The sequence below is a fragment of the Anas acuta genome, chromosome 2 (assembly GCF_963932015.1).
Source record: "Anas acuta chromosome 2, bAnaAcu1.1, whole genome shotgun sequence".
NCBI classification, from domain to species: Eukaryota; Metazoa; Chordata; class Aves; order Anseriformes; family Anatidae; genus Anas; species Anas acuta.
In genome coordinates this window covers 41,613,652-41,627,225 of record NC_088980.1, presented here as the reverse complement: position 1 = coordinate 41,627,225, position 13,574 = coordinate 41,613,652, and the positions used below count along the sequence as shown (strand labels likewise).

The 13,574-nt window shown below is 50.6% G+C and overlaps 1 protein-coding gene across 2 annotated transcripts; it reads left to right on the top strand.

Annotated features, from left to right (window-relative positions):
* Window positions 1–8,801: 8,801 nt before the first annotated feature.
* Window positions 8,802–13,360, top strand: EOMES (eomesodermin). 2 transcript variants are annotated; one of them, XM_068674431.1, is made up of 6 exons: window positions 8,802–9,642; window positions 9,769–9,923; window positions 10,038–10,159; window positions 10,576–10,734; window positions 10,825–10,886; window positions 11,613–13,360. In XM_068674431.1, the coding sequence occupies exons 1-6, from the start codon at window positions 8,879–8,881 to the stop codon at window positions 12,289–12,291; spliced, it is 1,941 nt and encodes a 646-aa protein (XP_068530532.1). In that variant the 5' UTR covers window positions 8,802–8,878; the 3' UTR covers window positions 12,292–13,360. The 2 variants fall into 2 exon arrangements, with proteins under 2 accessions (XP_068530532.1, XP_068530530.1); XM_068674429.1 differs by having other exon boundaries at window positions 8,803–9,642; window positions 11,556–13,360.
* The last annotated feature ends 214 nt before the right edge of the window (window positions 13,361–13,574 follow it).

Here is a 13,574-nt window from a genome sequence, read left to right as displayed (position 1 = left end):
GAAATGACTGTGGCTTCAAATATTTACTGAAAACAAGTGGCTGTAATCTATGAACTGTTAAAAAGAAAAAAAAAAAAAGTAATTTTCCATATTTTGAACATTTCTCCCTTGTTACAGGTTCCTTCTTTGGGATGTGGAGAAAGGCACTGTTATTTGGCCAGGTGGGAAGACACAGGGAGTTTGAAATTTCAAAATAAAAATGTGAGAAAGGTTAGAAAAAAGGGAGTGTTTAACAACTGAGTTAAGTCAGTGGATAAAGGCATAATGGCAGAGGCTTAGCCACTTGGTCAATGCCACATTTCCACCTTTCTCACTGCCAAGCCTGGAAAATCAAGCAATGTGAGTCTATCCCCCTCTCTATTCATCACTGCACCCTTGGACTATAGTTTGCCTGGAATATCCTCCCGAGGGAACTGGTGTGATTTATCTCAGCTCATCCCCCTTTAAATAACGAGGCAGCCATAACCAGAGGAACCTACTGGTTCTGTCTGATGGTTTTCCTGCTTTACCAAGTACAGGAGCAAGAGGGCCCAGGGCTTCTGTTCCAACACCCTTGTTGGTGTGATGCTCTGAGCATCCCTCCTGGGGGAACCTAAGGAAGAGCCAAGCTGGTAACTGGTCTCTGGGGGAGACAGGCAGCACCCTGCTGAGCCCATGCCGCTCAGTGCCTGGGTGTGGATCTCCAGGGAAGCCTCTGCTCTGAGGCTGAGGACTGTTTCTGGTCATGTTGGAGCCTCAGCTCTTCTGAAGAGCCTCTGGGGAATGATGGGTCTGGCCTTGCTGACTTGGCAGGTGTCACTGCCTTTTCTCCTGTCTTAGCGCTTTCTTTTCTCTTCTCCCAGCCTTCCAGGGGAGCCAAAGGAAAAGGAAAGGAGGGCTGTTAAATACCACATCCCCTAAGATAGCTTCCATTTAAGCTTTCTCTGGCATCAGTGGTAGAACAGTTCTCTACAACATGGTGTATCTCACCAAGAAACCCAATTCTGATTCATACGTAGTTTTTGTGCTTTTTAGAGAAAATTTCTAATTCATTAAAATAAAATTATACAAACAAACATTAAAATCACTTAAAAGGCAATGAAATTGAATGGAACTTAGAAAAAGTAGCAGCGCAGCCCTTTGTTCACTGCAGCCTCTCAAACAGAGGTGAGGCACAGATTACTGCTTTCTCTCTCCCTCTCTTTTTTTTAATCATTCTCCTCAACACACTCCTATTCATTTTTTGTTCCTGTGAAGCTGGATCTTGTCTTGCATTTGTTAACTTTTTTTTTTTTTCCTGTAGGTGATTCCTATCACATCAAAACCCCAAACAAAACTGGACAAAAGTGGGAGTTTCATCTGACTAGGGACTTGGAGGATTTTGGCCACTGTGTGTGTACACACTATAGACTTGTGTGTGTGCGTGTGCATGTGTACATTGTAAACATATATATATGCCAATCTGCGAAAATGCGTAATTTCTTGGCTCCCATCCTAACCTTTGTGCAACTGGGTGCTGGGATCTGGATATGCAGCGTGCTTAGCAGCACTTTTTAATGAAGAGGTGTTTTCTCCCTTGGAGCTGTCATTCTCTGCCACATCACAGGCTCCTTCAGACAGAAAAATAATTGGCCACTTTCTTAGAGCGTGGAATCGGAGAGCCCCAGGGACCGGCAGAGTGCTCAGCGAACCGGGACAGTGACTTGCTGTGGCGCCCACTAGTGTCCCCCTGCCCTCTGTGGGTTTGCTTCCCACGCAGGTCCTGGCCCTGGGGCTCGCCACCTGCCCCCAGGCACCCGAATGAGGGCTGGTAGATGGTGCCGTGCAATGTGACTGCAGGACCCGAATCCCCAGAAGGAAAAAGATGAAACAAAACGGACGATTACTTCCAGAGATGTTCAGCGACTAAACAGAAATTCAAGACTGCTTTGTTTTTTGTTTTGTTTTGTTTTGTTTTTCCTCTGAAACCTGTGTGCTTTCTTCCTGGTGGGCTGGTTTTCCATGTTTGCAGGAGGCTTTGTTATTATTTTGTTTTGAAGTGGGTTTTTAGCAGCACTTATTCCACTCAGGGGCTCCTAATATCCACCCTTCATCAAATACTGCCCAGAGTCGTTAGCGTGCATTAGTAGGCGGTGGAGAAAAATTCACCCCTTAGCACCTCCCACTGCTGCACCACAGGTAGGAAAATGACAAAATGAATGGTCACGGTGTCTACGCCATCCTTGAGACCCAGTTGGACTTTAAGAACACTTTGCCTGGCAGGAGGATGCCAGTGTCACATGCCAACCAAGTGCTCAAACAAACACAACGCCGTTTTTACCCTAACAAATTAAGTTACTCTGAGTTCAGCTCTGCTACTTGCAAATGAGTCCTCACTGCCCTTAACTCTCTTGGCCCTGGAGCCATCTGAACTGAAGGAAGAGCCCGTCCTTCGCCTTGCTGTGACAACTGGTCCCAGGGGGCACACATGGAGGAAGGCAACGGCCACCACCCCATGGGATGGAGGCCCTCTGACCTCCAGCAGCACACTGAGGCTCTGTGGGTTACCTGCCTGGCTGGCTGAAAGCCCTATGGCTCCGGCTGTATATAAGGGTAACTGGGAGGTGGGATTTCACCTCGAGTGGGGCTGAATAAGGTGTGAAGTAGGCAGAAATGTTGCCGTGATAGTATTATGTCTACCAAGACCTCAGCACCCCGTGGACATCAGGGTCTGACTACTCATATCAGGCCACCAGCTGCTTTCTAATGGGTCTTACTAACGGGGCTTGCATTTTAATTCGGATCAACACCTGAAACAAAAGATCAGAAGATTTTTTTTTTCCGTGCCCTTTTCGTATTCATTGCATCCATTCCTTTTCTGCCCTTTAATCCATAGCCACGGACAACAGGAGAACCAGTAACAGCCTGAAACGTGACTAGTGGGGAAAGGAAAGAATATAGTAAAAAAAAAAAAAAAAAAAAAAAAAAAAAAAAAAAAAAAAAAAAAAAAAAAGAATATGCATTTGTGTGATGGTTCAAAGTTCTTCTGTGATGTTGCTCATTTGTCAGTTCTTATCTGTATAACCCAAACTCTTCCATCTAAATTTTTCCCCACTAATGTGCGAGGAATCAACACAATCATCTGTGCTAGAAAAAAAAAAAATATGCAGAGCTCATACTTCACTCGCTGGAGTTAATCGGAGGGAAATGGTGGGGGGAGACTTTCACGTTTCCCTCGTGTCGTCGCGAAGCAAATTACGGTGGCAGAGATTGGTTGTCACAACTGACGAATTACGATTGTAGGGGTTGGGATGTTACAGTTGGGATTTCTTCGGAAGGTAACTTCTGTGTAGGTCCCAAATCTCTGCTGCCAATAAATAAATAAGGAAAGAAAATAAAGAAAAAAAAAAAAAAAAGTAGGGGTGGTAGCAAGGGGAAAAAGCTCTTCCCCTCTGGTGGTGAGGGGGCATGTCACCGGGCTGTCTCCCCCGGGGCCAGTGTATCCCGGTGGAAGGGTTTCTGGCCGATTTTCCCCCTTGGGGCCGTGCCCGCCCCGGGGCGGGGGTGCAGGCAGGCTCGGCCCCGCGGCCGCGCAGGGCTCTGCAGGTGCGGGGGCACCTTTGAACCTCCCCCCCGCTCCCGCAAGCGGCTTTTCCGAGCCGAAATTCCCGTGGGGCAGAAAGCGGCCATCGCCTTCCATCAGCCCCTAACGACCCCGGCTCCCCTGTGCCTTTGGTCTGGCTGCCGCCCGCCCGGATGGGTGATTTGGGAGCGATCTGCGCCCGTGGTTGGAGGCCAGCCGGGATGCTCGGAGCCGCTGGGGGCACTTCCCCCCGAATGGTGCCCGCAGCCCCCCGCCGAGGGGATTTCAAAGGGTCCCGGGCTCCCCCCGCAGCCCCAACCCCACTACTCGCTCCTCCAGCCCCTCGGGTTAGTGGTGGTCCCACTGGGAGCCTCGTAGCGAAATCACGGAGGGCGAAAAGCCCCCGCAGCCTCCAAAGCTCGTAGTTCTCAGCTCTCGGGTTAGCAGCGGGGGATGCTGCACGGCTCTGCCATCAGAAGGTGGCCCCGAGCGGCACGAAGTTTATCGGGGCCTTCGCGTGGTGAAATTGTACTTCTTAAAGCGTCGGGACGAAAAGGAGAACGTCTTTTTTTTATGGGCTTTGAGCTGCTAATTTTCATGGCTGTCATTTAAACAGTTTAGTCGGGTCCAGGCTCTTTCAATAGGCGTTGTTTATCTAAACCAGGCAAGCAAACTAAAATTAGCTGTTTAAAGCTCTCTTTAATAGACCTGTAAATGTAAAGAGGGTCAGACCAGATCTATGGCCATCACACCCGTGTCATGGATCCTGGCACGTTCCCATATTTCCATGGCATGGCTGTCAGGCTGGCAATTGGCACCGACCTAGAAGCGAGTAGGCAATCTTGCTTTAAAACCAGGGAAAAGGTGCTAGGCATCCCTCATTAAGCTTATTGGAGGGTGAAAAGACAAGCATTTAAGAAGAGCTGTTTGGAGATCCCTGTGCATGAATAATACAAAATATGAAATGATGCTCGTGGTTACGCTCGGCTTTGTGATCCTAATTTCAGTCTCTCCCTAAGTTTCTGTAATTCCATTTTAAGGAAGCGAAATCACCTCAAAACTAAATCCAACTTAATGCTTTTCCCACCTCCCTTCTTGTAGGTTTTCCATGTATTTGTCAAAATGTCGAAGGTATTTGCTTGGCTAAGTCTTACACTTTCTAGAATGTGATTTTTTGTTGTTCTGTAGCCAACAGGGTACCTTAGGCCCAATAAGAAAAAGTGGTTACACGAGTTTACCTATCTAAATTATCCATTGCCAGGAATTTAATTCAAGCACTGGATATATTTAATCTTGTCTGTGCTACACTGCCATATTTTCCTTATTAGTATCAGACATTGATAAGTTTTTACTAATCCTTGCATTTCCCTTTAATTTAACATCACAGCTAAAGATACAGGCTTTTAGGTATTTTTCCTTATAAGGCAGAGAAAGGATGTGACCGATATGGCTACTTTGAAAACCACTTAATTTACAAATACTGACTTGTTTCTTCCAGTTCCTGATTCATTAACTCATGTCTGTTCTTTCTGTTTCATATACCTTGTCTAGAAAAGGATATTCTTCACCATCTCATTTTTATAAATTAGCCCCGTAATAATTATGTATCATTATGTATACTGGTGTAAACTTTTTTTTTAATGTCTGTACCCTGCCTTTTAAAAATGTTTCTGATGGAAATGGCAGCTAAATTGAATGGATTACCAATGAGTAGAATTGCTGTTAATGTGACACCATCCCCAGTTAATATTAAAAATAACAGTTCTTTGGTTTTGTAGACCTATTGCTTTCTTATATTTAAGGCCCATATATATCTGTTTGAACAACAGCTGACTACTTTTTAACTCCTTGGGGTTCGAGCTTTTATGGGTCAAAGTGTATTTAAAGCTGCACTCCTTGTGCCTCCAGGATTGTACACTTCTGCACTTGGAAAATCCCATTTGTCATAAAATAAAATGGATTTGTGGTCTTTGCAGCTACTGGACAACTCTTTGCAACAGAAAATAAAGAGCATTTCCAATTAATTTAGTTTGCTAACAATCCCACAGAGGAGGTGGCTGTTGTCTGTGTTTGACAGATGAAACAACCAAAGCAGTAGCCGGCTTCATCATAAAAACAGCTGCTGAGGTTAAGCATCAAGCTGCAGTGCCCTGAGCCTTTCACGAGCATACTAACACATCCCTGATTTTTCTGCATGCTGTAAGCACTCAACTGCCTTGGAAAGAAAGGTAGCAAGATGAAAGAGAGAGAGAGAGAGGGAGAGAGAAAGAGAGAGACTCACACATGACTAGCCACATCTAAAAAATCTCTGATTTTGTGATTTCCAAAGTGACACTGAAAGATGGTGGAAGTGTGGCAAGTCTCATGAATGCATCTAAATATCCTCCTTCCTCTGCCTAGCCAGCTACTCTGCATGTAGTTGAAGGGGGGGAGGAAGCCAGATTGGATGACTGGAGGAAAAAAAAAAAAAATCTGCAAAATTCCAGCACAGATTTGCCATAAAGGTGAAAGTATTGAAACCCATCGGGAATTGGATGCTAGCAAATTGAGGAGGGCATTTTATAATGGCAAGCTATTTTTAAACCAATCACAGCAAGGAAAAATCAAGCAAGGAAACAAATTGCCTTGCAGAAACAGTTCAAATGTAGCATTCAGAAAATATCGCATACCCTGTGTGTCCTGCCATAGTGGCAGCAGGACTTTGGGAAGAGCACAGGGACCAAGTAGTATAACAGGGGATCCTGTAACTAAAATTTATAAGCTGTCCACATAGACCAGTTGTGTCTGTGTGTCCCCGTACTCATATACATAGGGATAATGGATATATATGGCTATATGTGGTGACGTTTAAATTCATAACTATGTAGATGCTTGCAACAGCCTGATGGAATAAGTTTTGCAGTTTCCAACTTTTCTCCTCCTAGGCCTTTCAATGCAGGGTACTTGTATTAGCCCCCACAAGTTTAAGCAGTTTGCTGAAGGAGAGGATCACTGAGCTCCGAGAAAGAGGGAAGGTCTCAATCTTATCCCAAAGGCAAAGGAGGGAATATTGCAGTGTAGATTTCAGTGCAGTGTCATTCTGCCGTTGCTCGGGCTGCAGAAAATGAGGTATTCTGGAACAGCTTCTTCAGAGTCAGAGGCGCTCTGTATTTGAATAAACCCAGGGAAACCCAGCTTTATTTGAATAAAACCCAACAAAACATGATAATCTGTAACCCTTCAAAGACCTACAATTTCTTTCAACATTCTTTTTGTGGTTTGGAGGTTATTTTGGTAGTTTTATGAACCTAACGCGCTCCTTTCTGTTTCACCAGTCTGCTGCTTCTGCAATTTATCTATAACATCTAAAGGGCTGCGGGACCTATTCATAAATCCCCGGTCCCGCACATGAGCGAAGCATCCCGCAGCTTTTTGGGGTGATGTTCCCCGGAGAGATCCGGGGCAGGCAGCAGGAGCGGAGCCGACTTGTAGGGACTGTGTGGGGCAATGCCCCGGCTGCCTCCCTGACCCACGGGGGGGAGAATTGCAAGCCGGGGCAATGAGATCCCGGGTCTCGGGAGTCCGGCAGGTGCCTGCGATGGCCACTTCAATTTGTGGGGTGCGGAGGATTGGGACTTTTTCCGCACCGTGCAGATTGCGTGAACGAGCATCCACATTTCAGGCTGCGCCCTCAAACCCTGGCATAGCCGAAGGGCAGCCGAAGGCGAGCAGGTCTCCGTCCTTGTCCCTGTCCCCGACCCCGTATCTGTCCCTGTCCCTGTTCCCGTCCCCATCCCCATCCCCGGTGCCGGCCGGCCTGGGGGGAGCTGCGTGTTCAGAGGCTGGGGTCGAGGCCAGGCTGCTCCGAGCTGAGCTGAAAATCCCCCCTGCTCCGGAAAGAGCTGGAAGGAAACCCGAATTCGTTAGGGAAACTTCACCGCAGGTGTATTTCGTAGTGAAGTGGAAAGCTCCCCTGTTAGCGGGACGGCCACGGTTTTCCTGCCCCCCGTACTCCGCTGAAGGCACCGCGGGCAGCCTGAGCACCATCGGGAGGTTTTCTGCCTTTCTCTCTGAAACGCGAGGTTAGCCAAATTTTGGAGGAAAAACCGCAGCAGCTTTCAGCAGCGACCGGCACCTGTGTCAAACCGTGGCCGGTCTGTGATCCTGGAAAAATTCGCTCCCTTACACCCTGCACAGAAGCATCGCCAAATCTCTTCCCGTGCCGGAGCACCGGGCTTCCCCGGCACTATTTCGATGTCTTCCTCGGACGCCAAATCGGGAAAACGCTGTCCCGGAGCGCACTGGGGACTGGGGGCAGCGGGTTAGGGGTCAGTGCTGTCTGTCACCAGCCCCCCGCGGGCACCCCGCAGGTGGCACGGCGGGGACCGCTCCCCCCGGAGCCGCCTCTCGGTTGGGATCCGGGGGACGCAGGTGAAACCCCGGATCCCGAACCCCAAAAACCGGCCGGGCACCGCCGTGCGGGCTGCATCCGGAGCAAGATCCGCGTCCCGCTGCGGAGCCGCTCCGGTTGCTGGCTGCGGATTGCGGCAGCCCGATGCGGAGCGGCTCCGCCGGCGGCTCCTGGCGTCCCGCAACGAAATCCTGGCCTCTCCTTGGGGCCGCCCTCAAATTCGGCCCCGAGGAGGAGGCACCGGGCTTGCAGCGCTCCCCGCGATGCGGGCGGCTGCGGGGAGAGGGGCTGCGGGGCTGGAGCTGCCAAATCCTTGGTGCGGGCTCTGCCCGTTCCGCAAAATCAGGCGGGCATCCAAATCTTCCCCAAACCCCCGTTCCCACCCGGGGGAAAGCAAGGAACGGATCGCTCCCGCATTTCGGGCTCTGGCACCCTCCTGAATCCCCTCTCTGCCTTGCCGGAGCGCGGTGCCGAAGGGGAAAGCGGGCTGCGGGGAACCGGCCACCGGCCTCCCGAGCACCGGCAGCTTCCCACCGAGCCCCCCCGGTAAGGTGCGGCGTGCCTCCCGGTGACACCCGGGGAGGGCACCGGGGGACGGCCGGGCTCGCCTGGCCCTTCTTTTTTGGGGGGTGATGGGGGTGATGCCGGCAGCCGGCTGCGGGGAGGACGGGGAGGGAATGCGGGGGGAGGAGGGGGGTGCCGGGGACGCGCACCCCAGAGTCACAGGTGACTTGTTCCAATTAGTAGCTGTCTAATTAAATTAGTGTCACCCGGCCCAGCCAATGGGCCGGCGGGGGCGGGGGAGGCGGCGACGAGCCATGCCCCTCCCCGGCTGCCCGAGGAGCGGGGTATAAACGGCCCGGGCCCGGCCCCGGTGCATCGCTGCACGGCTGCGGGTCGGGGTCGGCAGCGGGCTGCGGGCTGCTGGGCACCGCCGCCCGCCGGGGATGCAGCTGGGCGAGCCCCTGCTGGCTGCAGCGGGGGGGACACCCCTGCCGGGAGCCCCCTTTTACCCGCTGGAGGGCGGCGGGCGAGGCGCTGGAGGAGGAGGAGGAAACAGCAGCAGCAGCACCCGCGGGCCGCCCCGGCCGGGCTCCCCGCCTCGCCTGGAGCTCGAGAAAGCTGCCAAGAAGTTTGGGGGAGCCCCGACCATGCTGGGCGAAGCGGAGGGGGGCGAGCCGCCCTTCGCCGCCCCCAAAGCCGACGGCCGCAAAGCCACCCCCTGCGGGGAGGAGGAGCTGCCCCCGGCGGCGGCAGCAGCAGCAGCCCGCTACTCCCTGGACAGCCTGAGCCCCGAGCGCTACTACCTGCAGTCCCCCGGCCCCCCGGGGGGCGAGCTGGGGGGGCCCTGCGCCCTTTTCCCCTACCCACCGGGAGCGCAGCACGGCGCCGTCTATCAGCCCCCCGGCGGGCCGCCCCGCTACCCCTACGGCTCCGTGCTGTCCCCCGGGGGCTTCACCGGAGCCGTGTGTCCCCCCGGGGGCCGGCCGCAGTTTGGAGGCGGAGGGGGGTACCAGTACGGGCAGGGGGCGGCCCCCGGGGGGCTCTACGGGCCCTACCCGGCGGCCGGGGGCTCCTGCGGGGGGCTCGGGGCGCTGGGGGTGCCGGCAGCCGGGCCGGGGCTGCGGGCTCAGGTCTTCCTCTGCAACCGGCCCCTGTGGCTCAAGTTCCACCGGCACCAGACGGAGATGATCATCACCAAGCAGGGCCGGTAAGAAGCCGGGGAAGGGGGCGCGGGGGTCCCACGGGGGTGGGTGGGATGCTGGCCGGCTCCCGGGCAGGCGGTGCGGTGGTTTTCCCGTCCCGCATGCAGCATGGTGTTGGTCCCCTCCCGCAGGAGGATGTTCCCTTTCCTGAGCTTCAACATCACCGGGCTCAACCCCACGGCGCACTACAACGTCTTCGTGGAGGTGGTGCTGGCGGACCCCAACCACTGGCGCTTCCAGGGGGGCAAGTGGGTGACCTGCGGCAAAGCCGACAACAACATGCAAGGTAAGGGCGGCTCTTCCCGCCCGGCTCGGCTTCCCCCCCAAATCCCCCCTGCTTCCCAGCCCTTTGGCAGGGCTCCTCTCGTTGGCTGCCCGCTGATGTGGGGCTTTTCCCTAGGCAACAAGGTGTACGTCCACCCCGAGTCGCCCAACACCGGGGCGCACTGGATGCGGCAGGAGATCTCCTTCGGGAAGCTGAAGCTGACGAACAACAAAGGTGCCAACAACAACAACGCGCAGGTAAATGGCGACACGGGGACACCGGGCTCTCGGGGCTTTCCAGCCTGTCGAGCTGCTAGGTCAGTGTCCTTGTCACTTGTTCCCTTCTTAGGGGGCTATAAATCTGCTTTTCTAGTTGTCTTCCTAGGGAAAAGTCATGTCAGAAGTGTCTGCATGAATTTCTTTGTCTCTAAGCGAGATGTCTTTAGCCTAGGGTTGTTCAAAAAGTGCAGCTGATAGCTCTTGACTTGCTGCATTTACAGAACTTAGCATATTAGTAACCTAGCGGAGCAGAGGGCTGCCTGCTGTGAATCCTCTCCTGCTAGCAGCGAAAATCTCCCCCTTCCCGAGTCAGAGGATTAAAAGGACTTTTATTGCCTGGAAGCGGTAAGGTTGCTGCAGTTTGATTTAGCGTTGTCTTCCATGGTTCCTTTCAGATGATAGTACTGCAGTCTCTACACAAGTACCAGCCTCGGCTCCACATTGTGGAAGTGACCGAAGACGGAGTCGAAGATCTGAATGATTCTTCGAAGACGCAGACGTTTATTTTCCCTGAAACGCAGTTCATAGCCGTTACGGCTTATCAAAACACTGATGTAAGCACGGGTGCATAAAACTATAGGTATAAAATCGGGTGGTGTGGGTTCGGCATGTCATTTTTACTGTGTTCTGCTCCTGTTTTTTAGATTACACAGCTCAAAATTGATCACAATCCTTTTGCGAAGGGCTTCAGGGACAACTATGACTCGTAAGTACTTGTCTGTCTTGCAGCTGTTTCTGTCTGAGGCATGATTCTGCCCTCAAATACTCGTGTCTAAAGAGAAAAAGGGAAGCTCTTTGATAATACTTCAGTTCTTCAGAAGCAGTTATACTTCTACTAGCAGCTCTGCTGGCTCATGCGCTCTTTTTAAAGATGTTAAATGTCTGTCTTAGGCATATGTCTATTTGAAGAGTTGATGCATCATCTTGATCACATTTTACAGCAGGCTGCTGAATTTTGGTTAAATACACTGGCAAAACCTAGCTGGCTTGGATGCAGGCAGCAGTGTATCAGCAGTATCTGTACAGGATAGGTGACTTCAAAGTGTAAGCAAGGCTTGCCTAGTCATCCATTTCTGATGCTTGTCTCTGAAAACCTGTAGTTGTAGGTATTCAAGTCTAGCTTCTCAAAGGGCTGCATTTCATTTAAAATTGATTGCTTGGCAGATAACGGTGCATACTGATGGTAACAATATTATAAACTTGATCCTGGTCTAGGAAAAGCAACCTGAATTTGTAAAGGTGATGAAAATGAACTTCCAGATCAACTTGATTGTAGCTCTAGCTAGGAAATAACTCGGTTTCTTCCTTTTTTTTTTTTTAATACTGTACTTGGAATTGTAGGAACGACTCTCAGTGTTTCTCTTTTATGTTGTAGCATGTACACAGCCTCAGAAAATGACAGATTAACTCCATCTCCCACGGATTCTCCTAGATCCCACCAGATCGTCCCTGGCGCCCGCTACAGCGTGCAACCGTTCTTCCAAGAACAGTTTGTCAACAACCTGCCCCCAGCCAGGTTTTACAACGGTGAGAGAACCGTACCGCAGACAAATGGCTTGCTCTCCCCGCAGCAGAGCGAAGAGGTGGCCAGCCCTCCTCAGCGGTGGTTTGTTACTCCTGTACAGCAGCCCAGTGCCAACAAACTGGACATGAACTCCTACGAGACGGAGTATTCTCCTAGCACCTTGCTCCCTTATGGCATTAAATCCCTCCCGCTTCAGACATCCCATGCTCTGGGATACTACCCCGACCCAACATTTCCATCCATGGCTGGCTGGGGGAGCAGGGGCTCTTACCAGAGGAAAATGACCACGGGATTACCTTGGACCTCCAGAACAAGTCCTCCAGGCTTCTCTGAAGACCAGCTTTCCAAGGAGAAGGTGAAAGAAGAAATTGGCTCGTCCTGGATAGAGACTCCACCCTCCATAAAGTCTCTAGATTCAAATGATTCTGGGGTCTACACGGGTGCTTGTAAGCGAAGACGGCTCTCCCCTAGCACTTCAAGCAATGAAAATTCCCCATCCATGAAATGTGAGGACATTAATGCTGAGGACTATAACAAAGACACTTCAAAAGGCATGGGCTACTATGCGTTCTATACTAGTTCTTAAAGCATCCTTTTATTCCAGTTGGCTGTTTTATTTTCAGGGTGGCCTTGGTTTTTTTGCATTACAATTGCCAAAAAGACTCTTGCCTTCCACCTTAAATTGTTGTGTGCAATTCTAAAGAAGGTGCCAAAGCTTTTTGACTGTTGCAGGTAACTAAGTAGGGAAAGAGCAAATTATGATACAGTTATCTCCTTCTAGAAGGAGCCGCATGTGGAAGCTGTAAGCAGGAGCCTAGTTTTTTTTTTACAAGGTGGCTTATTTATTGGAGACACTAAAGTGTACAGTTTGGCTTAGCTCAGAGGCCTGATCAAATCTATGCACTGCTGAGCAATGAAACAGGGGGTTGGATCCTAAATTTCACTGTCTTCCCTGCCTGATTAAAAAGGGGGCTAGGTTGCGGGGGGCTGCACAGATGCTACGTTCTGCTTTAGAGCAAGCTGGTTTCTTCAACCCTTGTCTGCAGAACAATTGGCTGAGTTGGATGCTGCTCAGCTAAGGCTTTCTTTGGCAGAAGATGGTTAAAAAATAAGGCCTGCTTGCCAGGCAGGGTTTTTTTTTAATCTAAGTTCCTGTTGCTAGCAATGGTGTTATAATGACCAAATCTGACTTTTCTTTGTTCAGAACTTGCATAAGAACATGCCTCCATCCCAAAAGCCTAACCTTTACTGAGGTGGCAAAAAAAAAAATCAGAAGTGTACAGTTGTGTTTTGTCTAGGTACACTGTAGCATATTGTGGAATAATGTATAAATAGTTGACCTATAGTTGTTCAGCCAGAAGGACCTCCGGTGGTGCTTTGAAGTTCAAAAGGCATATCTTGGTTAATCAAACTTAGCATATGGAGCATTGCAAAGACCATTAACAGATTTCTATTTGCGTGTATGTAAAGTGACTTTCAGCTGCCCTGTGTCGAACTGGAAGTGATGTAATTTACCCACTTTTCTTGCCTATAGTTTCAGCCATTTTAAACTCATCAACCCTAGAGCACTGGCACACGAACTTCTTCCCGTGAAAGTTGGTTCTGTTTTTTATGTACATAGTAGTAATTTTTAATAAATGTGGTGCTGCCAGGGATGAGTGGGATTGGCTCTTTGCTTCTTTGCCTCTTTTGGGCATCCCAGTTTGGGGGGAGGAGGGAGCCCAAGCCTGGGGATGCTGCATCCCTAGGGAGTGGGGATTGAGATGTTTCAAAATTTAAATATCTTTTTAAAGTTTCTCCTTGCTGCTGTGTTCAGATAGATGCTGCTACTTGTATTAGGTTTTACTATTTTTTCTTCTCCCTGTAAAT